Consider the following 27,510-nt stretch of genomic DNA (forward strand, 5'->3'; position numbering starts at 1 on the left):
TGGCTCACAAGGTTCCATTGTAACTTCCGGGATGGGAGGCTTGAGTGGGCGTGTCTTTATGAAGAAAAAAAACAAAACTCTGGTTTTGGAGTAGCGGTGTCACACAAGCCTCGCGCTATAGAAACGAGACAGCCGGGACTCGAACATCGACTTGGAAGATGTCCGTTTTTACACGCGGAGGGGGGCGCGCGCATCGACGTCACAGAGCGGTCACGACACGTCCACAGCTTTCGTTTTTAGTTGGCGCCCTCTTGTTTGCTACTTCGATGTGTTGGTGGTGAAATCCTTCCTGCGGTTGCTTGGGCTCCATCCTTGTCCCCCCTCCCCACCTCTCCTCCTCCTCCTCCTCCTCTTCCTCCTCGTGGCGTCCCGTCATCAGCATGGAGAGGACGCCGAGCAGTCCACATCGCGGAACCAACAAATCGAACTCTTCTTCTTGTGACCGAAGCAACTCGTCGAGAAAAGCCGGCGGGCGGACGGCGTCGTCAAGCCCCGGCTCCGGTCCTCAGTGCGGCCCAGCGGGGGCTGGAGGCAGCCGGGGGGCTTTCTTGGGGAACAGTACCGGTTCTCAGCAGCAGCAGGGTCGGAGGCGACAAATGGAAGGAGTTCTCAGCAAGTACACTAATCTCATCCAAGGCTGGCAGAACAGGTAAACAAAATCTCGCTCGGAGTTGGCTCACTTTTTTTTTTGTGTGAATGGTTTGTTGTCCATGTTGCACGTGAAGGTGAGGAGCGAGGGGGGCATTTAAATCCAAACTGTGCAGTTGGTGAGTTGGTAGTGGTTGAGATTTTTCTTTACTCGAATATTCAGTCCTCAGACTTTTTTTTTTTTAAACTCTCTACATTTGCACACAAATAGATCTGAACTTCTTGGTCCTACTTTGTCAGAATCCCGGCATGATGAAATAGGGATTAGCACATTCGCTTTACATTTTCTGGGATTGGGGTTTGAATCCTTCCCTTGAGACCTTTGCATGTTCTCCCCGTGTTGGCGCAGATTCCAAAAACATGCATAGGTTGTTTTCCCAACTCAAACTATGAGTGTGAATGGTTGTTTTAATGTATGTGCCCTGAGAAGCTAACTATTCTTATTAAAAGAAGCCATCTTGTCAAAATGGCACTCACAAGTTTACTTTAGAGCAGTGGTTCTCAACTTGGGTTCGGTGAATCGGTCTCAGGGGTTCGACGGAGTCTCTGCCATGGAAGTTACGACACACCCGAGTCAGCATGGAGATGATCAACTCAACGTGCAGATGATCACGTTATATGGCTCGTCCAATCAGTGCTCATGTAGTTCGCTCTGTCGTCATCGAGTGACTGTTGTGATAGTACATCATGTGAATTATTATTATTATTATTATTTTTAGAATTTTTAAAAAATACATACATAACTATGTCGAGCAAAAAAAAAAGTGGTCGGATGAATATGTACAACATGGATTCACATGCATCACAAAACGTGATGGGACTCGGCGTCCTATCTGCATGATTTGTCAGGCCAAGTTGAGCAATTCGAAACTGAAGGAACACTTCTTGAATCATATTTTTATTTTTCCCTACTGAAGGGTTCGGTGAATGTGCATTTGAACTATTTGGGTTCGGTACCGCCGACAAGGTTAAGAATCACTGCTTTAGAGTCAGACATCCTCATTCCAAGCATCCTTCGTGCCAAGCAATCATACAACAGCACCCTAAAATTATGTACAATTTGTCATTTCAAATCTTTTGATAAAATGGATCAAAGTGTGTTTTCAAATTATAAATGTATTGCGAGCGCCGGGCCGGTTTGTGTAGTGGTGGGAAAACGGACCCGAGTGAAGCTAAATATGCTGCTGTGTAGGTGGCCTTCTACCAGTGTTGAACTGTTGATAATGTTGTGGAAAATAATGTGCACGATTGTAACGGATCATGAGGAGATACTTGTCCTTTTTTTTTTTTTTTCCCGTGTTTGACTGTTTGTTCGTGACAAGAGCATCATTTGTTACAGTGGGCGAATGCAGCTTGGCCTTTTTTTTTTTTTTCCTTGTTCACGGCAAAGTGAGATCATGCTATCGACTACGGCTGAACGATTAATCGAATTTCAACCGATATTGCAGCGGAGTGAACTTTTCAAATGACTGAAGCAACATCGTCAGAATGTATGGCTCCTCCGCTACTTGTACAATATAAATCTATCCGAGTGGAACCATTGCCGATTCCCCCCCGTGTGTTGATTCTAAATTTAGACTGCTCTCAAATGTTGAGGTGGCGGGTGGGCAGCGGGGGGGGGGGGGGGGGGTTACATTTTGAGGGATGAATCATGACGTTGCTAAGCCTCCTTGGTCGAAAAGTGTCAATTGAAGCTCGAGTGAGGGGTCCCTGTGGTGTGCAACCTCTTTTCTGTTTTTTTTTTTCGCCCATAGACCCGTTTACTTTCATCAACCCATTCCATCCACAATTTAAATGTGATTCTTATTTGGGGTGGGGGGGGGTACTCCATTCATACATCGACATTAAAATCAAATTGAATACAAGCGCTGGGAAAATGAATGCTAACAACGCTAGCTTTAAAGCGTTTTAACAGGTAACATGATGGCTAAGCTGTGTTTTGTTAGCATTATTTGTGCCGTTTTTATTTTATTTTATATATTTTTTGGGGCATAAAATCTAATAAAGCTCAGGTAGGTAAAACAGCCTGCATCTCACAGGTCAGCATTTTCAACTCTGCTACACATGAGCACGGACATACTTTATTATGCTAGCGCCATCCATCGTGTTTTAAAGTTCTGTCCTCTTGTTTAGCCGCAACGGCAAGACTGCTTGCAGGGGTCGACGGTAAAAGGCCCCCCCTGCTCTGCTGACTAAACATGGGATTAGACTTTTGGTGTGTGTATGGATGCGTGTGTGTGATTTAAAAAAAAAAGAAAGAAAAAAGGGTACGGCTGAGTATCTGACGCAGGCCGATTATTCACTGATTTGCTGCGGTCGATGTTATCACTCCTCATGGACTGACACGAGTGTGAATAGGGATCAATTTTCTGATAGGAGTTTTCCGCATTCTCTCAAGGGAACTGGAATTTTTTTTTATTTGTTTTTATAAGCAACAGACAGCATTGATGACTTATGCTGTGCCAATAAAGTTGTAATAATGAATCAATTGGAAAAAAAAAGCATGGATGTAGATTTCACTTTTTGCACTTTTGACATTTGATCAGACATGATTGTGTTCCACTTTATGGATTTTATATTAGCGTGTTCAAGAAACGAAAGCTAAAGAATATCAAAGTAGCCCCCATATCGTTCGATTTTTACGGACAGTGGCGGAGGGTAAGGGGGGGGGCACGTCTTGGACCATTCTGTTGAACCATGAGGAGGCACTGGATTGCAAATCAATACTGTAATTGGACATGGGGGGTGGAAGCATTGATTATCAGTTCCAGCCAAAAGAAGAGAATGCAATGCAGAAGGCGAGCGCAAGGACGACCATGTCATGATTCGGTTTAGGGACCAACAGGTGGCACTGTAGGGCTCCCCCGGCAGCTGCACACCTGTTGGTAATTTGGTAATTAGTTGTTTAAAAGGACTCCCAGCCCGAACATTCAGTGTCGGGTCATTGTTTGCTTCTTGCTACTGTCATGTGTGTTGCTGTTTGTCATGGTTTTGTTTTGCTACTTTGGATTAGTTTTGGTTGTTAGCACTTTGTTTGTTTTGGATTTAGTTTTCTTTGTTTTAAATACAATTCTTCAAATACACCCTGCTCCTCCCTCCTGCCTGCTTTTTGGGGTCCACCACCACCACGCAACGTGACAGACCACTGCAGTGACACTCTGGACTAGCAGAATCTTAAAAAAGTTCAGTGGAATATTTTAGTCACAGCTGAGCCCGTCCGTTCCTTGGTGGCCATAGGAAATGAAATACTTGCCCTCCTAACCTTTTTTTTTTTTTCCCCCTCCCAGGTACTTTGTCTTAGATCCAGATTTGGGACTGCTGCTGTATTATGTGAACGAGCAGGGAATGAACCAAAAGCCACGAGGGTCCCTCCCCTTGATCGGAGCCACGGTGACTCCGAGCGATGACGTTCCGCATATGTTCGTTGTCAGCGCTGTCAACGGAGAGCTATACAAACTCCGAGGTATGACGCCCACTCGTTTCCGAGCAGCTTTGTTCATGCCAATCTCAAGGAGGACGGTTGCGTTTTATTGAGGCGGTACATGTCAACGTTTTTTAATTTTAAAAAAAAAATATTTATTTATTTTTTTAAGTCACATAATTTTGGTGAATTTGATTGGGGCACGGGCAGATTCTGAGCTCTGCGGACACGGGGTGATGCATGTCATGTCATGTATTCCATTCATAAATGGAACAACACCGTGCATTGAATCATTGCGACTTTGATTGGCGACGAATCAAGTGGTCACACCCACAACAGCGCAAAATGCCCTTTTTTTTTTTCTTTTAGACTTTACCTGGGCATGAAAATAGAGCTCATTAAGTCATTCCTTGGCATGACTGAGGTTCACTTTGACAGACTGCGATGCAGTATGGTAGATCGATGGCTCGATGTTGGCATATGCCAATAAAGTTTAAAGAAAGAATCAATAGAAAAATCATGGATGTAGATGTAACTTTGTGCACTTTTGACATTTGATCAGACATGTTTGTGTTCCACAAATATGAAGAGGATGAAGATGGGAGGCATACCAGCGGACAGTTTCTGCTTTGAGCCTTTTCTCTCCCTGCCTTTTATTTTTTATTTTTTGGACTGTTGCTAAACTCGAATCACTGGAACCGGTATGCCCCCTTATTCTCTTAGGGGAAGGATTTCAAAACAAGAACTACTTGGCTTATATTCCCTGAATAACTCGGCGGTCCGTGGCTATCGAGCGAAGGTGAATCAATGATCCCACCAAGGAAATATCCATCCATTTTCCGAACCGCTTGATCCTCACTAGGGTCGCGGGGGTGCTGGAGCCTATCCCAGCCGTCTTCGGGCAGTAGGCGGGGGACACCCTGAATCAGTTGCCAGCCAATCGCAGGGCACACAGAGACGAACAACCATCCACGCCCACACTCACACCTAGGGACAATTTAGAGCGTCCAATCAACCTGCCATGCATGTTTTTGGAATGCGGGAGGAAACCGGAGCACCCGGAGAAAACCCACGCAGGCCCGGGGAGAACATGCAAACTCCACACAGGGAGGCCGGAGCTGGAATCGAACCCGGTACCTCTGCACTGTGAAGCCGACGTGCTAACCACTGGACTACCGGGCCGCCCACCAAGGAAATAGCCAAGAAAAAAAAAAATAATATTTGAGGCATCTTAAACAAAGCACAGACAGCTTAATGCTTGAGCAAGCGTCCCAACTGGTAGAAAGAAAAAAAATCAAGTGTTTGCTCAACCAGCAGGAAAATATGTCGCTCACATGTGCCGCCTCAACATTCAGTTATGAAGATTAGCCATTGTGCTCAGATTTGGTTTTGGTTACCATGGGAACCCCCTGAAATCCTACCTCGGGAGGGGCAGAGCGGAACTTTAAAGTTCAGCAAGGAGTCATTTTTCCCCACTTTTGCCGGCTTACGTCGCTTTTGATGCGGGTTGCCGTGCGTATCATCTCGCCGGAGTGTCATCGGCTTTCAAATGCTGCCTTTCGTAGTTCTGACTCTCCTAACATGCTTTTCTTCTCACTGGCGCGGCCGTAAGAGGATACGTATCCGATGCGTCGCTAATGCAAGGCCTCCCTTGAGGCAGTCAGCAACTGACCGCCGTTTGACCACATTTCGCTTTGAATGCACGAACCCGGAATTGTACTCATGAATGGTCTCCAACCGCCCGAGGGTTCGTCTGACTTGACAACAAAGGCACGAGTGACACTTAGAAGCCACAGACAATCTTGCTTTGTACTGAGCAGCTTTGATTTAATCCGGCGTGGATGCTCAGGTGCCACATGAATCAACTGGTCACACCGCTACAGTTAGTGAATGAGATGATGCACGTCTTCATGGAACATTTGAAGGTGACTTCAGCAAATTTATTGTCATGCTGGTGCGTGTTCCACTGGGCGTGACTGAACTGAAACTGGACGTTTATATTAACCCTAGTTTGGTCCAAAACTTGAAGGTGCCATCATCCTGCATGGGGGAGTGAAAACTTAACTCATTCACTCCCAAAGACGTTTTTAAACGTCTTTTCAGACTTGGTCCAGAATTGGCTGGTACTGAATGAGTTAAAAACATTTTTTTTTTTTTTGCATGCGTTTCTTGACGCACCTTACACAGCTCTAATTTTGGGTACAGGGACATCGTGCGCAACTTAGCACTTTACTGAAATATTAAGTGCCTTCTAAATTAATTAATGAATACATTTATTTATTATGATGACTAACTTTGCGCAGCGGTGTGTAAGATAGGTGTTGGTCATTTCATTGACGGGGAGGATGAAGGTGGATCTGACGGCGGGCGGGCTGCTCCACTGAGGGTGTGTTTCCAGCCGACTCTCATTCCCTTTTAAATGTGGTGCGCTCACAGTCCTGCGCGGCGACGCGGCACCATTCGCCGTGCGAAAGAGGGCGAACAGACAGGCTGAGCGGGGGGGGGGGGGGGGGGGGAACAACCGTGGAGCTCGGCGTCGAATGTTGTGTCAGCGGTCCTCCAATCGCCGTGACGTTGTCTGACCGGGTGTAAATTTTGATTTCGTGGTAATACATGAGGCAGCCCGCGGGGTACTCCAGTGGTTAGCGTATTGACCTCACAGTGCAGAGGTGCCGGGTTAAATTCCAGCTCTGGCCTGCCTGTGTGGAGTTTGCATGTTCTCTCTGGGCCTGTGTGGGTTTTCTCCGGGTTCTCCGGTTTCCTCCCACATTCCAAAAACATGCATGGCAGGCTGATTGAACACTCAAAATTGTCCCAAGGTGTGAGTGTGAGCGCGGATGGTTGTTCGTCTCTGTGTGCACTGCGATTGGCTGGCAACCGGTTCAGGGTGTCCCCCCGCCTACTGCCTGAAGACAGCCGGGATAGGCTCCAGCACCCCCGCAACACTTGCGAGGATAAAGCGGATCGGAAAATGAATGGATGGATGGATGTTAGTACATGAAAGGCTAAGAATGTTAAAAGGCTATGCAAACTTTGCCCAAAAAAAAAAAATCATCAAGGTTTTAAGACGGTGACGGTTTGTTTTCACTCCATTGAAATAAAGCCGGCTGCAATTAGACACTGATTAACAGAAGAGGAGTCTCTTAATGTCGACTGTCGCACAGGTCTGTGCTTATGTCATTGAAAATGGAGCTCTCATGTAGGAATGGCAGAGCTCTCGTTTTTTTTTTCCTAATTATTTGCATCTTGAGCCAGCATGCCTCGAGCAAGCAAATTGTGAGCAGGTGCACATCAGCACATAGCCACACTGCGATTATCTTAAAAATCCCAGTGAGGCTTCCTCCTACCTTGAAATTGGCTCTTTTTGAGGCCCACCTTCCCGGGGTAGAAAGAAAGATTTTTTCCCGAGAGAGCGTGTCAGTTTCTCCGCGTTTGTAGTTGTGACAAGCTCACGCTGAAGTCTCGGCGCACAAAATTAGCGCCCTTGAACCAACACGCCAAAGGCGAAATCAACAAAACACATTTTAGCGTCCCAATTTGAACGGACAGATTAAGTGTGCTGTAATTGCCGCGAATTGAGGTGGGGTTTCTTCATTCCACAGTTGGTTGCTCCAAAATACTGTACAACATATTTACGGGTGTCATTTCACATGAAAAATAAAATGAGTGATTATTTTTATATTCATGAAAGTAGCATGGTGGAACCCCCCAACCCCCCACCCCCCAAATATGATTCGATATTCTCATTCAAGGAAGAGCTTTCTGGAGATGAGGAGACTTGTTCCAGCTCTTCGAATGATCCTCAATTCAATTCCCGAGGTTCATCTGTGCAATTGCACCCGTGTAAAGGAAAACGGATGGCATCCCTCAGTGCATACGAGGACCTCTTTTTAGCGACATCGCGTCCTGACTTTGAACTCCTGTAAGAATTTATTGCATGCATAGGCCGTAAAAGCCTGTCAATTAACTTTGAATTGTTTTTTGTTGTTGTTTTTCTTCAGCCTCTGATGCCAAAGAGCAGCACTATTGGGTTAGCCAGCTCCAAGCGTGTGCCAGGCGACATTCAGACTGCAGTGCCAAGGTAAAAATAAATAAATAGGCCACAATTAGCTTCTCAACAAATGTCTTGTTCAGGTTTGTGAGTTCAGTGCTTTGACACTCGACAATCAGCGGCCTGTTTGTGAAATCTTTGCACTCCATCTTCCTTTCTTTTTTTTTTTCTCTTTCTTCCCCTCGTATGTGTCTGTGTGGTTATCAGGTCAGGAAGTTGAAGGGCTCGGATGAACACCTGAGTGCAGAAGTATCCGGAGGAGGACAAGATGTGCTGGTGAGTCACGACAAAATAAACACACGCACTTTCTTATTAAAAAGATGCACGGTGTTTCATTTCACCTCATAATGTCTCGTGTGTGTGTGTGTGTGTGTGTGTTGTGATGTACTCTCCTGTGACGGCTCGTATTGTCACGCGCTTATTAAGTACCAGCCAATTCTGGACCAACTCTGAAAAGACGTTTAAGAACGTCTTTGGGAGTGAATGAGTTAAGGATCATTGTTTAGCTTTTCTCCCGACCAGACAGCTGCTGGGCCTGACGGAGGTGAATAACGAGGAGGAAATAAATTAGGCAAACAACTCCAAAGTGTAATTCTGTCATGCCGTCTGCACGCTGCATCTCGAGTGGGCTTCTCCCCCCCCACCCCCCTGCCTCCCCTCCCTGATTGTTGACTGCTACTCTGCTTACGTAGATGCTCTGCTACCTCTTGGGTCTAAAAAATATATATATATCTGGGGCAGAAAAAGGTAATTGTGGGGGTGCGCGTCAGGAGAACGAACTTGCTCAGTCAGACTGTGGACTTGGTGCTGTTGACTTTTTTGCCGGCGTGAAGCAACCACAGATGAAGAATGCCTTCTTTGTTTCACCTTTTGAGAGTTTATTTTTACGACCAAAGATATCATATTTGGATTATTGGGTTCAATTTTGTTGCTGTTTTTTTGGGGGGGGGGGCACACAAAAGCAAAGACACTACAAAAAAAAAAGGTGTCCAGTGTACTCGGAGAATCTAATGAGAGGCTAACGAAGGTATCCTGTCGTGTAAAATGTGACAGATCAGCAGCTGACCGTTGTACCTTGACGCCCACGCTGCGTCGCATGCTTGAGAACACCTTTTCGAAGCCTCTGCAGCACATTTATCTCCACATTGCTTTGTTACATCCAATGCTGGATGTAACAAAGCAGCCCCAAAACATTTTTTGTCATACATCCTTGTTTATGATCATTAAACGACAGTACGTTTCCAGTAAATCTCAACAGTCTTGGCAGCCACCAGATGTTCCAGCGGTCAAAAAGGTACACTTGCCTAAATAGGGCAAAATAAGATCAATCGCTGATAGTCAAAGATCCTTAATCACCTGCTTGGTTTTGGGATTACTGCAGAGCAAGCGGCATGACCGTCGCTGATTGTTTGCCCATCGGTGAGCACTGCTGTGTTGTGCAAGCTTAATCAATTTTGTTTTCACCGGCACTGTAAACCAGACCTCCGTTATCTCGGATCAGGTCGTCTCTGGTGCCCTGTTTCCCTGTCCGCTAAAGGGGAAAGAAGAGACAGACGTGCGAAGATAACTAGTTTGAGGCGACTGTGTGTGTGTGTGTTTTTTTTTTTTTTTTTTTTTTTGCACAGAGGCGAGTCACGCTGATAAGGAAAGTCTCACAAAGAGCAGCAAAGGAAACATCAGTGAATAATAGGGATTGAAACTGTGGATGAGTCATGCATATTTACATTTGCGTAGTGTTGACTTGATTGAGAATGCAAAAACGTACGGAAACAGTGACCAGATTTTGAGAATGTCAATTTAATTCCACCAAGATGAGTTCTTTTCGGTTCATCCTTAAATTTCACCTAAAAGCCCCGAATTAGAGATGTTTGATACCACTTTTTTTCAGACCGAGTGAGTCGTCACCCAATAACATTCCCAAGTCACGATATCATTTTTTTTGCCGATAAACGTGAACCAAGTCCTTTGTGACGCATGTTAGGATGTCAGATCATTTTTATGAGGCAAATGTATCAGTCGTTAGTATCGGCATCCGTCGCGAGAAACCGATACGTTGACGTAAAGCCGGTATCGGCCCAATATCTGGTATCGGTACTCACCCATCCTTCATAACCACACATGAGATCAAAAAGAGAAGTCAATAAATGCACAAAAGACAAAAAGACTGTCTCGGTCGTTCATTTTCTGTATTTTTAAAATTTTTTATTTATTGATTTATATGTCTTCTTTAGGGCTCCTCATCGTCTGGTCGCAACCGTAGCTTCTCCCTCCTCCCACACCTCACGCCGACTTCATCGCCGGCTTCTCAGAGTCAACTGGCCCACACGTCTTCGCCGGGCAACATCGTCACAATCACGCATCACAAGTCGCCGGCTGCGGCGCGGCGGGCCAAGAGTCAGTACCCGGGACGGCTGATGGAGGTCAAAGAGGTGGGTTGCCCGAAAATATGACACGGTTGACCCGAAATCCCCATATTGCTCAAGGTCTTGTAAATGATAGCGATGATTTCTCGTCAGGCGACACTACGACTCATGCGCCAAGTCATCTTTACGATCTTTTTACGACAGCGGTTGTGTAAAATTGGGCCTGACTCAAAAGACTTGAAATGGAAGCTCAGATAAGGAAGCATTTGAAAGTTTCCCAGTTTGACTCCATCTTGTGCGGCGCTTTTCCTTTCAAGTACTCCTCCGGCCACAACTTCAAAGTCGTGCGGTCGCTCGCGCCTTCCGCCGGGCGTCGGCAGCATCATCTCGCGAGGAATATCTCCTCCAAGCGATTCGCCGCGTTGACAGAAAGAGAGCATCTTGCCGTCAAGTGAATGCAGACTCCTTTCCTCACTTCTGAAGGAGCAGTCTGCACACCCGCACCCCCCCCCCCCCCCCCCGGCCTCCCCCATTTCGCGTCAACCTGCTGCAGTCTGGGTGAATACTGAGCAGATGGCGTGTTCATTAAGTAAAACAAACACTCCTCTGGTGCTTGTGTTTCCACGTCAAACCCAAGGCAAAAAAAAAAAAAAGTCCTCTGTGAATTGTGATTCACTCTCTGTTTGGCTTCACACTCGCCTGACCTGATTTCTACTGCGGCTGCCGTCATTTAGCGCTTCCGCTTCCTCCTTCTTCTCAATTTGTCGTCTTTCCTTCCTTCCGAACGGCCGTGACAACACAAGCGCACACAGTCGGGCGTGGGGGGGGTTGAGGCTGACCGTGCAGGAGACCCCGTCTATTGTCGTTTCTATCCCAGGGCACCATCAAGAGACCACCGCATGATTTTTATGGGCAAATATTACCATTAGGATGTTGCGTGGCACGTTTTTCTGGTCACGTTCACTCTTGGCTCCTTCACGCAGGCGTGAATTTCGACGTGGTTTGTCTTGTCGGCTTGACCTTCGGCCACTTTCACTTCACCTTTCAGGCAGAAAGCCAACACCGACGCGCAGTCGGGTTTTTCTGCTCTCTTAACTCCACGGCCTATTAAATACGCACAAACAACAGCACGTCTGTAAGTCCCATTTTACATTTTATGGGGAAAATAATAGCCGCCGCTTAATGACGTAGAAAATAAATTACACAGCGCATGATTTCTGTGCCCTGAGATCCATTTCGTGCAGCGATAGAATCTCCCGAAGAATCCGTCGCCGTCACATTTGTTACCTTTCATCCATCTGTCCATCGCCTTGACTGCGCGGCGGCGGCGGGAGTCAGACCACATGACGCCCCCGCCCTCCGCCCCCCCAGCCAGCTTGTCACAGCCGACTGATGTTGAGCTCATCAAACGGCGGCACGGTGCCCCCGTGCACTCGCCACAGCCGTGTTGGAGCTGGATCACTGGGGGGAGGCTATTTCTGGAAGGGCTGCTGATCCCGTCGGCTCCCGCGGAGCAAGTCTGCTTTGTGCTGGGGTGGGAAATAGGGCCAAGTCTGCTCCTTTTTTGGTTTTTGGTCATGTGTCCAAAACCACCTCCCCCCCCCAAAAAAAACAAAAAACTGAGAGACCACATATTATACAAGTACGTTGATAACACCCAGCAGAAGACGCTGCGTATGACAAAAAGAACAAGGGCAAAGAAAATCACTTCATGGACTGTTTTTATTCGAATCCAATTCGGTCCCTTTTCATTTTTCTCTGCCCTCTTGTTATCCTTTTTTTTTTTTTTTTTTTTTAGTCGTCTGCAAAGTGACATTTGATGTAATGGCACCGTGGGCCCCTCGTGATCATGTCATCTCGATATAATTTATGACAGGTTACTAATTCATGGGAACACATGTTCATTAACAGGGAAACCCGCCCCCGAGCTCTGTTCGGTTTATATTTAGATTTTATTTCCATCGGGTGAGATTCTGACTCGCAAAGGTCTCCGATGCTGATAAAAAAAAGCGAGTCGTTCTCGTAAGCCTGTCGACACCATCGTTTGTCCAGATTTCAATCAAAAAGGAATACAATCCAAGCCTCCAAACCAAGCGCACCGCAACTAACAATTATCGTTGTGCTTTGAAAGTGTCTTTTCCATTCGCGCTTTGAAAATGCGTCGAGGCTCACACCCCCGGCGGCTTTTTAGTGCTTCTGAAATAGCTCTCGTGCAGCATTGCTGCAGATGCGCTCGTCGAGCGCGCGCAAAAGACGAGGCGTGGGCGGCGATCATATACAATATTAACGAAGGCAAGATTAGCAAGCGGCATACATTAGTGCCGAGAAAAGCTGAGGAAGAGGAAACTTTGTCTTCCTCCCTTTTTGTGACGCATTTAGATCCAAGTCGGTGATTCATTCACACTGGAGGAATTCTCAAACTCAGACATGTTTTCTCATCGAGGGGTTGGGGTGAGGGGGGGGGGGTCTTGTTTGAAAAGTTTTTGCCGCTATTTTTGGCGCTCTTCTTTCGGAGCAGATGAGGTGACACTAACGGGACGCATCGACGTGGGTGTTTTATGATCTGTATTATTTAGTGTTTTTTGTTATTGTAAAGTGTCCTTGGGTGTCTTGAAAGGCGCTTATAAATAAAATGTATTATTATTATTATTATTATTATAACGCATACGAAACTCCGATCCCCATCGTTAGAATTTCGTGTCATTGTTAAGTGGCTTCGCCGTGAGCACGGAATGGCGTGCAAAAAATGAAATTGTCATTTTTATGAGATCGGCGGTAAATTAATAAACAAGGGTGGGGGGGGGGATTTTAACAATAGTCGATCGCAATGCATGTTCATTTTAAGACACACATTATATATATAACATTATACACACACACACACACACACACACAATCTGATCATACTATAAGGTCATGAATTGTAACTTTGCAAAGTAACTCTCGTCAAAGTACCTCATGGAGAGAAGTCATGCGTTTTGAGTTTTTGAGTAATCACCGGTTGCGCCGCCGTCCTTTCAGATGATGTTCCAGGCCGAGGGCCAACAAAAGAACCTGGTCCAGTCCATCGACTCGCTGCCCACCAAAGGCCCCATCTCTTGTCTGGACCAGGACTTGCTGCTGCTCAAAGCCACGTCGGCCGCCACGCTCAGCTGTCTGGGAGAGTGCCTGAACATCCTCCAACAGAGCCATAGTCAGGCACCGCCTCTGTCTCAGGCTACTCATCGCAATCATGGAGCCCCTGTCGGTGAGTGGTCGTTGGGCTCCGTTCTTGGACTGCCGGAAGCTCCCCTCCTCCTTTCTGTCTACTAGTTCAGAAGTCTGTTTGTGTTTAAATTAACTCATTCACTCCCAAAGACGTTTTTAAACGTCTTTTCAGACTTGGTCTAGAATTAGCTGGTACTGAATGAGTTAATAGAAAATCTCGGCCACCGCATGACGGCCTGTGCATGGACTGATGGTCTGTCTGATGCCCAGATGAGGCAAATTCCCGCTTGCCTCTCCTGTGTCTTGACGAGCTTAAAAGTCCCGTAAGGAACCAAAATGTCGAAAGGTGTGAAAGCAAATTTGAGGCTTGTGAGAGGATAGAAAGCGATGTCTCCCAGTCACACTGTCAGACTCTATTAGGATGACTTCTACAGTCAATATAAGAAGTTTACACCACCCGGTTAAAATGCCCCAAAATACATTAACTGGTTTTTGGAACTGTTCAGAATTCCCGTCACCTTGACTCTTTTTATGATGACGTGCCAAACATGCCTTTTGGAAATAGGGTCTAACAAGCTCAACCGGCAGCTAGTTTTCTTGAGCTGGAATTTGGGGATTCGTCAAAAGTAGAGTGAATTATGAACAGTTCAAATTATGAGTCAGTGCCAACACATAATCTGAAAGCTTCTGCTCCATAGAAACAAAAATGACACACACACACGTACACACGCCAGATGCAATTTCCTGCTGTCTCGTCTGTGTCAATCCCACCAGCGCCTTTCCCATTGATTTATGAAATCAAATATCGAATGTCAGAAGTAAATCAAAAGTGATTTGAGCTATCGCCATCCTCCGTGTCATTATCATTCCCAGCCAAGGCAACTAGGCATCAATACAACACAACTCAATTCTCAGCTTTCGCGTTGACCTCTGACACGTTGCCATTGCCTCAGACGGCGTTCCCGTGTGGACGGTACCAAAGTCACCCTCAGGGCAGCATCTGAAAAACGGCGGCCTGACTCCTCTGCGCTCTGCCGAGTCCTCGCCAGCCCTCAGGGAAAGGAGTCTGTCACACGATGCAGAGGTGAGAAATACAAAATAGTTGTGGTTTTACGTCATACTATTGGTGTGCTTATGTGCAAAAAAAAACTTTTTTCCTCGTGATGTAATTTCCAGTTTTCACCAACAGAGGTCAGCACGCCGCTTTCCATCAGCTGTCCCGCTTTGCCTTGTTCAGGGTGGAAGTGAGTTGGGCAATAGATAAAACACCGAAGGGAATGTGAGCACGTGCAGGAAACAGTATCAGAAGGAAAACGTGGGGATGGATGTGGAGGCAGTTGGGGGAGGGGGGCGTGACTGTGATGTCATACCGGAGCAGGAACGAGCGGAGGAAGGAAAGGAGGGCGGCGGGTGAGGGAAACGGTGGCAAAGGAAAGATTGTGTTACGGCGCAGTGGAAGAAAACAGAAATTGGACTCATCACTTACTTGATTAGTTTATTATATTGGTGAAGCCGCCCTGAGCCTGCTGTGGAAGTTGACACGTAAGAATATTAAAAAGGATGCATGCTTAGCCTTGAGAGTTAAAAATATTTTACAACGGTGACAAACTGACATTGATATGGTAAAGAAGTCCCATATTGCGGGACTAAAAAAAAAAAAAAAAAAACTATTTTTAGCAAGCTGCCATGCAGCCCCCAAATCAGTGAAGAGGAGTCAACAAAATGGGGAGGGGGGGGGCGGAATACTGAATCCAAGGTGGAGGAGGAGGAGGGGAAAGTGATGTCAGACGAGAAAATACAGGGGAGGGCAGAAGTGAGGAGGAGGAGGAAGTGACAAGCACGCAGCGGGGGGGGGGAAACGCAGCATTCGGGGGTGATGGGAAGAAGCAGAAAGAGACGTCATTGGGACCTTGCCCTCAGCTTTCGAGCACTTCCTTGTTTTTCAGGGGGGGTGGGCAGCAGCTCACGGCCACGACTCAAAGATGCGCTCTTGTAGGGATTTACCGGAGCTTGAAACACAACTTTGACTTTAATCCTGTTAAAGGGGTTTGCTGGCGTTGAGGTGACTTCCCTTTTTTTAAAAAAAAAATAATGAATTAATTAATTTTGCCTTTTATGGAGATGAAGTCCAGTTGTATGCAGGTCAAGCATTTGCATCAAGACGTGAGTGTTCAAAAGCTTGTGTTTGTGTGATGCATGTGCACTTTTTTGCATGTTATTTTTGGAGTGGAGGGGGGGGGGGTGAATGGTTTAGTTACAGTGGGTGGGGGGGGCACCAGTTAATTTCAGGAGTAAACGTGTTTGGAAGTGGAAGAAGTTACCGGTGACTTTCGATAGGATCACTTAAGATGAAACGTTGTACAAGGTACTCAGGATAATTCCATTCGGGGCCGTCGTCTTGGTTAAAAGTTTCATGAACTGGAACGACGGCGGACCTCAAGTTCGTCTGAGACATTTGGATTGTATTGAAAAAAAACCATAAAAATAAAAATAACAGTCTGTTAAATCGGGCCATGTTAACATCCAAACATCAACGAAATGCTCTTCAAATGAAAAGTAATAATGAAATGTGTGTTTCTGTGCGGACTTCTCACCGCCCGACTTCTGGCACTTTTCGGCACAAGACTCACCGAGTCACATGAATTATCATTTTTTACTTAAACCGCCTGCGGAGCTGAGTTGAAACAGTTTGCGAATCACCAGTGCACTTGCCTTCGGTCAAAATCAAAAAATTGAGGAGGGGAAGGAAAAAAAAACATGGCCACGAGACCGACTCGGTGACCGTTCGAATAAGAGCAAGGCTAGTTTGAGACATAAAACAAGCGACTGGCTCATTTTCCAGAACATTGAACGCATTCAAATTCTACGTTCGAATCTTCCCATTCAACATGTCCGGCAAAAGTGCTCCGACCCCCCTCTCAGCGGCAATTTCCTGCCACAGTCGAGAGCCTTTTTAAATTAATCAGAAGCACTGGAAATCATGATAAACTGCTTCCGGTTTCGTTCTTGTCGCGCACGTCTATAAATATACCTCGACCAACTCCTGGCACGCTTTTGTGCCCCGGCCGGGTCTTTTCGTGTCGAGCGTGCACTCTGCGTGGCTTTTGCGTGCAAAGGGAATGAAATATTCAGGTAACAAGGCAGGCACTCACGTCCTGGAAATTTCGACCGTGCGCGTTGAACACCCCCTGCGCACGCACGACATGCAAATAGGCACGCAGGGGATGACAGATTCTAATTTTTTTGTAGTTTTTTGTTGTTATTTCCAGAGGCGCTGTCATTCAAATAAGATCCCAGCGATGGAATTGCACAAAAGCAGCGATTAGAGGCGAAGTAGCAGTGAGGTAGCGTGGGCGCAGAGAGAGTTTTTGTGGCCCACAGGCTAGAGAGCACTTTGTGCATTATACATTAGAATCTTTTTTTTTTTTTTTTCTTCCTGCCTCCGTCATGTTTCTGCGGGAGATATCAAAGGCATCAGCTCCCATTTGAGCGCGCGCTCTGTCGGCCTCCGGTTGAACGCCGGGGAAACAAAACAAAGCGCGCATCTTCACTTTGCTTTGGACCGGTCACATGGATCAGGGGTGAAGGAAAACAAAAGGGCTTCAAAGAAATACAAAGCGCTTGTACGACCACGTGCTGAAAGCACTTTGATGGATGACTGGACCGCAATGAGAAGTCATTGATGGAAAGAAGAAAGCTTTATCTTCTTTCTCTTGCCCTTTCCAAGCTAGGGCCTACAGTAAGAAACGTGGCGTGAAAACAAATTGTCTTCACATGTCGCCGAACGCATGTCGTTATTGACGGCAAGAAATTCAGCGGACCTTATGGATCTTTTTTTTATGTTGCACTTAAAAGAAGATGACTTTCGCCGCCACCCCATGGTGAAAACCTTTTGACTTCTATAGCCGTCAATGGCAGTGAATGAGTTATTGAGCTAGTTAGCTTCAAGCTAACATTGTCCGATTTTGTTTTTTGGTCGGGACAGCACCCGGCGGGGCTTGGAGACATCGGCCAAAGCGAGGAAGTGACGGACACGGAGGACAACGAGGAGGAGGAGGAAGACCTGGGCGTGCTGGATGACCAGAGGAGTGTCATTCTGCATTTGCTGTCCCAGCTCAAACTGGGAATGGACCTCACCCGGGTGAATTCTGTTGTGGTCTTCCTCAAACATGCCGGCGGGTCTTTCGTCTTTCCGAAGAAGGCTTTCGTTGTTAACGCCCTGTATTTTTTTTCCCCTAGGTGGTGCTGCCGACGTTTATTCTGGAAAAGCGCTCGCTGCTGGAAATGTACGCCAACTTCATGGCCCATCCAGACTTGTTCCTGTCAGTCACAGCCGGCGTTACGGCCGAGGAGCGCATCGTCCGCTTCGTGGAGTACTACCTGACGTCTTTCCACGAGGGGCGCAAGGGGGCTGTTGCCAAGAAGCCCTACAACCCCGTGCTGGGGGAAACCTTCCACTGCTCCTGGGAAGTACCTCGAGACAAAGTCAAGCCTTGGGTCCGAGCCAACCAGGGGTCCGCTCGCGAGTCGGGCAGCGGCGCGGCGGGCGGCGGCTGCTACCGAGTCCGCTTTGTGGCCGAGCAGGTTTCGCATCACCCGCCGGTTTCTGCTTTTTACTGCGAGTGCAGAGAGAGGCCGGTGTGCGTCAACGCGCATGTGTGGACCAAGAGCAAATTCATGGGCATGTCCATCGGAGTGTCCATGGTGGGAGAAGGTGCGTCTCTCTCAATCATTTGCCTCTTTCCTGAAACCAGACATCCCAAACAGGAATATCATCTGCTGCTACCTTGCGTTTTGAAATAAAAAAAGATAACCACTGAACTTTTCATGCCCCTGGAAGGCAATGACAATTTCCAGAAGCATTCTAAATAATTTCCAGTACGTTTAGAGAGTAGGGCTGCAACTACAAATAGTCATAATCGATGAATCTGCTGATTGCTTTTTGTCGATTAATAAGGTGGCCATTCTCAAAAAGAATTAGATTGATCAACGGCAATTTTTTAAAATCAGCTAGCTTTATTTTGTCCCTTCATGCAGATTTCAAATATGTTTTACTTTTTCCCTAGCTTATCACATTTTTGTTTTCCAGATATTTCTTTTTTTTTTTTGTTTCTTCAATTTGACCGACGAAAAGGTTTACCCTGCGTTCTAATGTATCGCCATGACGTTTCAGGAACAGAATCCATCTGTTGCTGCACCTAAGCCTTAATTCATAAATATGTCATACTCGGGCTATTTCTATCATGAAAGCCTGATGTGCGAGAGAAACGAGGGCATATTCGCAATCAGCACACACACACACACACAAAAAAATTAAATTAAATCTAGAAGAGTTTACTTGCAGCTCAGATTAAAAAAACAAAAATGAAAAACATTGTGTTAACCGATCAGTTGCAGATTAATCGTTGCACCTCCGTTTCATTTTTTTGTTGCTGTTTGTTTTTTTAAGCACACACTACTTTTGTTCTATCTGGTATCCCTTCGGGCCATGACAAAGCGGATAATCACGTTCGAGGGTGGCTGATGCTGGTTACCTTCACCTCCAGCACAACCGATTACTGCCTTTGTGATACTGCACTTTATAATCAGCGTAGAGCAGGGGGCGCAGTCATACGTACGTGAGCTGCCTTACTGGACTGATTTTATCGTACAACCATAAAGACGCATTCGGCGCAACAACAATATCGACGTTTTTTTTTTTTTGGTCATCCATACGGATGACGACGAGCATTCAATTAGTATGGCGGTTTGACTTAATGGTTGTCATAAAGATTATCACTTGTGGCTAATTACCAAAGACTGCTGCTGTTAAGGTTGTTGAACAAGTACGGAGCTATTGGCTTCTTAAAAAAAAAAAAAGCCTTTCATTTATGACCCAATTATATTGGCGGAATGCCTCATTGTGTTTTGTTGCACATGCGAAGACCTTAACAGCGTAACGAGGAGACAAAAGGGGCTTGTCAGCTGCGCCGCGACCATAATGTGGGAATGATTTAACAAGGCAGGGCCTTGATAACTTCTGACGAACTTCAAGTTCCTTCCCTCCCCCGGCCAGGCGTGCTGTGTCTCGCGGAGCACGAGGAGGAGTACGTCTTCTCGCTGCCGTCGGCCTACGCCCGCTCCATCCTCACCGTGCCCTGGGTGGAACTGGGAGGGAAAGTCTCCATCAACTGCGCCAAGAGCGGCTACTCGGCTACTGTCACGTTCCACACCAAGCCTTTCTATGGCGGCAAAGTACACAGGTGGGCATCGCAATCTTGGCCGCCAATCACAGAGTTGCCATTGCAGCCAGCTGAACCCCCGTCGGTCGGCTTTTTTCGACGACGGACTGACTTGTCAGATTGTTAGACGTCCAGCCGTGAAGGTAGCGACAACTCGTGAATATCCTTCGACTGTGACCGAGGAAGTCAGTCAGATCACGTTTGCCTTTCTGCTGCAAAGACAAGTCTTGCCCAGTCCTGCTCTTTGTAATTCCTAATTGAATTTCCCTTCTGAGTATTTTGCGAACATGCCTTTGTCCGTCTTAGAGTGACTGCGGAGGTGAAGCACAACCCGACCAACACCATCGTGTGTAAAGCGCAGGGGGAGTGGAACGGAACCCTGGAGTTCACCTACAGCAGCGGTGAAACCAAAGTGATCGACACAGCTAAGCTCCCTGTCACCAGGAAGAAGCTGCGACCGCTCGAGAAACAAGGACGCACGGAGTCCAGGTACGGGGGGACGTAAAAGACCGACGCGCGCGGATGGACGTTGATGGGATTGATTGCGTGCTTGTAGGCGGCTGTGGCAACACGTGACCAAGTCGCTGAGAGACGGGAACATGGACGAGGCGACGGAGCACAAACACGGACTGGAGGAGCAACAGAGGGCGGACGAGAGACGGAGAGCAGATGTTAACAAAGCCTGGACGCCGAAATACTTTACAAAGGAGGTCAGACGCTCATGCGGCAACATTTTACACCAACTCAAAAAATACTCGGTCCTCCCATGAACACGTTGACCCACATTAAAATGCGTTGTACATTAAAAACGGGGACGCAAAGTTTGTATTCAGTCAATTTCATATTGTAAGCAACACAAACTCTGCGCTTCAATGTTGAAAAATGACGCATTTAAAATTTCCTGCGCAAATTAAATAAATCTCTGACAACAGTATCATGCATACCGTATCTTATCATACTTAAAAGTTAAATACAACTGAACTGAGTTTGTACTGGATTAAAGAAGCAAGCAACATGATGCACTTTTAAATACCTCAGTTAAATGATTTGGTCGCATTCCACTAGTGGCTTGAGATTCACCGAGGTAGCCAAATTAAAGGACCAGTTCAATAAGCAGGCCTCTATATATGACCAAAATGAGGGGCCAAGTGGGCTCAATTTATCAGAATAGGATAACATCCGGCGGCAGCGTGGATGACCGGTTAGCGCGTTGGCCTCACTGTACAGAGGCGCATGGTTCGATTCCAGCTGCGGCCTTCCTGTGTGGCGTTTGCACGGTCTCTCCCCGTCCCTGCAAGGCTTTTCTCCAGGTACTCCGGTTTCCTCCCGCCTTCCAAAAACATGCGCTGTCGGTGAATGGAGCGCTCTATATTGCCCCTAGGTGTCACTGTGAGAGCGAATGGTTGTTTGTCTGAACTGGTTGCCAGTTCAATTGCAGGGCACACAGACAAAACAACCATCGGCGCTCACAGCGAGGGACAATAAAGAAAGTGGTCCATTAAAATGCCACGCATGTTTTTGGAATGTGGATGGGGGGGGCGAACCCACACAGGCACAGGGGAAAATGCAAACTCCACACAGGACACTGGAATTGAACCCTGCACCTCCGCACTCGGAGGCCGGCACACGAACCAGTCGACCACCGTGCCACTCAAGAGTATAACAACTTTTGCAGCATCTTGAACATAACTATATTACGCATTTACGCAGCTGCAGTCGATATTTTAAAGGATGTGCGTAGGAGTGAAAGGTCAGACATGCTTAACAATGGCTTGATTTACTTTTCTGGTACAGACATTGCCTTGAGACAGTAACGTGATTACTGTGCTACAGAGCAGATGTTAGCTAGCTGGTCACGGCGAGCCGTGATGCTTTGATGAATCAGCTCTTCTCAGCCGTCAATGTTAATATTAAGAATACATTTCGTATATGTGATCATGTTGATCAATGTCTTAATTGGGTGCCCGAAAAAAACGACATAGTATAGTAAGGCGTTTCTGAGCCTAAAAAAAAAGACATAGTATAGTAAGGCGTTTTTGAGCCGAAAAAAACGACATAGTATAGTAAGGAGTTTTTGGCCTGAAAAAAACGACATAGTATAGTAAGGCGTTATTGAGCCGAAAAAAACGACAGTATATATAGTGAGGCAATTTTGGCCCGAAAAAAACAACATAGTACAGTCAGGCGTTTTTGGCCCGAAAAAAACGACATAGTATAGTAAGGCGTTTTTGAGCCGAAAAAAACGACATAGTATATATAGTGAGGCGTTTACTATACTGTCGTTTTTTTCGGCTCAAAAACGCCTTACTATACTATGTCGGTTTTTTTCGGCTCAAAAACGCCTTACTATACTATGTCGTTTTTTTCGGGCCAAAAACGCCTTACTATACTATGTCGTTTTTTTCGGGCCAAAAATGCCTTACTATACTATGTTGTTTTTTTCGACTCAAAAACACCTTACTATACCATGTCGTTTTTTTCGGCTCAAAAACGCCTTACTATGTCGTTTTTTTTCGGCTCAAAAACGCCATACTATACTTTGTCGTTTTTTTTCGGCTCAAAAACGCCAAAGTATAGTATGGCGTTTTTGAGCCGAAAAAAAACGACATAGTAAGGCGTTTTTGAGCCGAAAAAAACGACATGGTATAGTAAGGTGTTTTTGAGTCGAAAAAAACAACATAGTATAGTAAGGCATTTTTGGCCCGAAAAAAACGACATAGTATAGTAAGGCGTTTTTGAGCCGAAAAAAACCGACATAGTATAGTAAGGCGTTTTTGAGCCGAAAAAAACGACAGTATAGTAAACGCCTCACTATATATACTATGTCGTTTTTTTCGGCTCAAAAACGCCTTACTATACTATGTCGTTTTTTTCGGGCCAAAAACGCCTGACTGTACTATGTTGTTTTTTTCGGGCCAAAATTGCCTCACTATATATACTGTCGTTTTTTTCGGCTCAATAACGCCTTACTATACTATGTCGTTTTTTTCAGGCCAAAAACTCCTTACTATACTATGTCGTTTTTTTCGGCTCAAAAACGCCTTACTATACTATGTCGTTTTTTTTCGGGCCAAAAACGCCTTACTATACTATGTCGTTTTTTTCGGCTCAAAAACGCCTTACGATACTATGTCGTTTTTTTCGGCTCAAAAACACCTTACTATACTATGTCCTTTTTTTCGGCTCAAAACGCCTTACTATACTGTCGTTTTTTTCGGACCAAAAACGCCTTACTATATATACTATGTCGTTTTTTTCGGGCCAAAAACGCCTTACTATACTATGTCGTTTTTTTTCGGGCCAAAAACGCCTTCTATACGATGTCGTTTTTTTCGGCTCAAAAACGTCTTACGATACTATGTCGTTTTTTTCGGGCCAAAAACGCCTTACTATACTATGTAGTTTTTTTCGGGCTAAAAACGCCTTACTATACTATGTCGTTTTCTTAGGCTAAAAACGCCTTACTGTACTATGTCGTTTTTTTCGTCTAAAAACGCCTTACTATACTATGTCGTTTTTTTCGGGCTAAAAACGCCTTACTATATATACTATGTCGTTTTTTTCGGGCCAAACACGCCTCACTATATATACTATGTCGTTTTTTTCGGCTCAAAAACGCCTTACTATACTATGTCGTTTTTTTCGGGCCAAAAACGCCTGACTGTACTATGTTGTTTTTTTCGGGCCAAAATTGCCTCACTATATATACTGTCGTTTTTTTCGGCTCAATAACGCCTTACTATACTATGTCGTTTTTTTCAGGCCAAAAACTCCTTACTATACTATGTCGTTTTTTTCGGCTCAAAAACGCCTTACTATACTATGTCGTTTTTTTCGGCTCAAAAACGCCTTACTATACTATGTCGTTTTTTTCGGCTCAAAAACGCTTTACTATACTATGTCGTTTTTTTCGGCTCAAAAACGCCTTACTATACTATGTCGTTTTTTTTTCGGCTCAAAAACGCCTTACTATACTATGTTGTTTTTTTCGGGCCAAAAACGCCTTACTATATTATGTCGTTTTTTTCGGCTCAAAAACGCCTTACGATATACTATGTCCTTTTTTTCGTCTCAAAACGCCTTACTATACTGTCGTTTTTTTCGGACCAAAAACGCCTTACTATATATACTATGTCGTTTTTTTCGGGCCAAAAACGCCTTACTATATATACTATGTCGTTTTTTTTGGGCCAAAAACGCCTTACTATACTATGTCGTTTTTTTTCGGCTCAAAAACGCCTTCTATACGATGTCGTTTCTTTCGGGCCAAAAACGCCTCACTATATATACTATGTCGTTTTTTTCGGCTCAAAAACGCCTTACTATACTATGTCGTTTCTTTCGGGCCAAAAACGCCTCACTATATATACTATGTCGTTTTTTTCGGCTCAAAAACGCCTTACTATACTATGTCGTTTCTTTCGGGCCAAAAACGCCTCACTATATATACTATGTCGTTTTTTTCGGCTCAAAAACGCCTTACTATACTTTGTCGTTTTTTTTCGACAAAAAACGCCTGACTATACATGGTCCTTTTTTTCCGCTAAAAACGCTTTACTATACATGGTCGGGGTTTGAACCCGCGCTGCCTGGACGGAAAGCCAGCGTGTATACCTCTACACCACCAGTGACTGTGAGTTGCTTTGCACGATAGGTATATTTGACATGCACTTTGGCGGGTTTGCAGGAAAAAGTAACTGTTTGGTGTTGTTTTTCTCACGTCACTGAGCTGGGTTTGAACTGGAGTTGCCTGGACGGAACGCCGGCGTGTATTCCACTACACCACCAGTGACTGTGATTTTCTCTGCACAATAGGCATATTTGACATGCACTTTGGAGGGTTTGCAGGAAAAAGTTTAACTGTTTGGTGTTGTTTTTCTCACGTCACTGAGCTGGGTTTGAACTGGAGTTGCCTGGACGGAACGCCGGCGTGTATTCCACTACACCACCAGTGACTGTGATTTTCTCTGCACAATAGGCATATTTGACAAGCACTTTGGAGGGTTTGCAGGAAAATGGTTTTTCGGCTAATAACACCTGACTATACATGGTCGTTTTTTGGGCTAAAAACGCTTTACTATACATGGTCGTTTTTTTCGACCCACAACGCCTTACTATACATGGTCGGGGTTTGAACCCAAGCTGCCTGCACGGAAAGCCAGCGTGTATACCTCTACACCACCAGTGACTGTGAGTTGCTTTGCACGATAGGCATATTTGACATGCACTTTGGAGGGTTTGCAGGAAAAATGAACTTTTGGTGTTGTTTTTCTCACGTCACTGAGCTGGGTTTGAACTGGAGTTGCCAGGACAGAACGCCGGCGTGTATTCCACTACACCACTAGTGACTGTGATTTGCTCTGCACGATTGGCATATTTGACATGCACTTTGGAGGGTTTGCAGGAAAATAGTTTTTCGGCTAAAAACGCTTTACGATACATGGTCGTTTTTTTGGGCTCAAAATGCCTTACGATATGGTCGGGTTTTTTTCGGCAAAAATCGCCCAACTATCCATGGTTGTTTTTTTCGGCTAAAAACACCTGACTTCATGGTCGTTTTTTTGGGCTAAAAACGCCTGACTATAATGTACATGGTCATTTTTTTCAGCTCAAAACACTTTAATATACATGATCGTTTTTTTCGGCTAAAAACGCCTGACTATACATGGTCGTTTTTTTCGGCAAAAACACCTTCCTATACATGGTCGTTTTTTTTCGGTTAAAAACGCCTTACTATCCATGGTCAGTTTTTTTGACAACAAACACCTTACTATACATGGTGGGTTTTTTTGGGCTAAAAACGCCTTGCTATACATGGTCGTTTTTTGGGCAAAAAATGGGTTACTATACATGGTAGTTTTTTTCGGCCCACAACGCCTTACTATACATGGTCGTTTTTTCGGCTAAAAACACCTGACTATACATGGTCGTTTTTTTTCGGTTAAAAACACTTTACTATACTGTACATGATCGTTTTTTTAGGCTAAAAACGCCTTTCTGTACATGGCCATTTTTTTCGGCTAAACACAATTTAATATACATGATCGTTTTTTCGGCTAAAAACGCCTGACTATACATGGTCGTTTTTTTCGGCTAAAAACGCCTTACTATACATGGTCTTTTTTTTCCGGCTAAAAACGCTTTTCTATACATGGTCGTTTTTTTTCGGCTAAAAACACCTTACTATACATGGTCGTTTTTTTGGCTAAAAATACCTGATTATACATGGTCGTCTTTTTGGGCTAAAAACGCCTTCCTATACATGGTTGGGGGTTTTTTTCGGCAAAAAAACGCCTTACTATCCATGGTCTTTTTTTTGGGGGGGGGGGCTAGAGCGCCTTACTATACATGGTCGTTGTTTTCGTTAAAAAACGCCTTACTGTACATGGTCGTTTTTTTTCTGCTAAAAACGGCTCACTATACATGGTCGTTTTTTTGGGCTAAAAACGCCTTACTATACATGGTTGGGGTTTTTTCGGCAAAAAACACCTTAGTATACAAAAACGACCTAATATGTAAAGTAATATGACTCAAGACTAAGTCCAAAGTAGTCCTCTAAAAGTAAATGTTTGGCCTCGGGTCAGTTTCAAGTCATATAACTGCCCTTCTCCATGGTTACTCTGGTTGGTGAAAGTGTTGTGCGCATACAACACAAAAAGAAATAGTATAGCGAGAGTAATACTGCACCTGCTACACTCTGGACTGATCCCCAGATTCGCTTCTGGCTTTTTCACTTTGTACTGGACATACATCAAAAGTACGACAATATGTTGCAGGGAGACGGCTGGATGTACAACAATCCTCTGTGGAAGTCCACCTGACGGCAAGTGGAGGCGTCGCTTCTGGGAGCAGCTGCTTTTTGAAACTGGACAGCGGCGATTTCGACTCACCCTGTTGCCACGGAGACAGACAGGAAACAAGCAGCCGTGCCAAAGGGAATGCTCCACATGAAACAAAGGACAACAGCATTTTGTACACGGTCGCTCGAGTAATTAGAGCCATCCCTCTATTTTTCACCCGTGTCGAGGCCTTTTGCACATTCACATTAGAGGAGTCTGTCGGCGGTATTTTTTTTACAGCCAATCCAATGATTTCTCACATATCGTCTTCTACTTGGCTCACGTAACGCTAATAAAACAAGTAGTTTGTAAAGCACTTTTACCAGCGGAGTCAAGATACACTTTTATAATCTTTGGATCTGTCTGCCAATCAGGGTGTTCCATCGAGCTGGACATAAATGTGAAATCATATTGCCAAGACAAATGTACTCCATGAAGCGAATATGATTTGAAGTATTTTAGGGTTGACTTTTTAAGACAGTATATTGGCTTTAATTGCAAACAGCCTTGATTGTTTGGTCTGCACTTTTGAATGTATTCAGACATTTTTAATGGTTTATTCCCTGCCCCCCACACCCATCTTATTGTCTGCTTTATTTGTGTGTGTGTTATATTATTTATAGTTTAGTTTCTATAAAGGCTTTCCTCTCGAGTCCTGACTGCGTAATACAGTGGCTGTCACACTAAGATCATGAATTGCAATTAACATCACATAGTTGACACTTAATATGACATTTAGCCTGGGAGGTGGGGGGGACTT

General features: G+C 45.2%; 1 protein-coding gene and 1 long non-coding RNA gene across 2 annotated transcripts; one reads left to right on the top strand and one right to left on the bottom strand.

Annotated features, from left to right (window-relative positions):
- Positions 1–98: 98 nt before the first annotated feature.
- On the top strand, positions 99–27,402 carry osbpl10a (oxysterol binding protein-like 10a). Its single transcript, XM_086137244.1, has 13 exons — positions 99–649; positions 3,936–4,111; positions 8,071–8,150; positions 8,328–8,396; positions 10,352–10,549; positions 13,505–13,730; positions 14,644–14,774; positions 17,676–17,831; positions 17,930–18,404; positions 19,746–19,932; positions 20,218–20,400; positions 20,468–20,621; positions 26,688–27,402. The coding sequence occupies exons 1-13, from the start codon at positions 381–383 to the stop codon at positions 26,730–26,732; spliced, it is 2,349 nt and encodes a 782-aa protein (XP_085993370.1). The 5' UTR covers positions 99–380; the 3' UTR covers positions 26,733–27,402.
- LOC147190926 (uncharacterized) lies at positions 10,395–11,920 on the bottom strand. The gene is made up of 3 exons (XR_015103784.1): positions 11,771–11,920; positions 11,407–11,587; positions 10,395–10,531 (listed from the first exon to the last, which is right to left on the bottom strand). It is a non-coding gene; the product is annotated as an uncharacterized LOC147190926 (long non-coding RNA).
- Positions 27,403–27,510: the final 108 nt, after the last annotated feature.

The sequence above is a fragment of the Hippocampus guttulatus genome, chromosome 18 (assembly GCF_054856545.1).
Source record: "Hippocampus guttulatus isolate MCC_2025c chromosome 18, RoL_Hgut_1.0, whole genome shotgun sequence".
Lineage (NCBI taxonomy): Eukaryota > Metazoa > Chordata > Actinopteri > Syngnathiformes > Syngnathidae > Hippocampus > Hippocampus guttulatus.

Coding starts and splice junctions, on each gene's coding strand:
- osbpl10a (XM_086137244.1), top strand. CDS start 381: ATGGAGAGGACGCCGAGCAGTCCACATCGCGGAACCAACAAATCGAAC. Junction 650..3,935: donor ATCCAAGGCTGGCAGAACAG/GTAAACAAAATC, acceptor TCCCCCTCCCAG/GTACTTTGTCTTAGATCCAG. Junction 19,933..20,217: donor TATGGCGGCAAAGTACACAG/GTGGGCATCGCA, acceptor TGTCCGTCTTAG/AGTGACTGCGGAGGTGAAGC.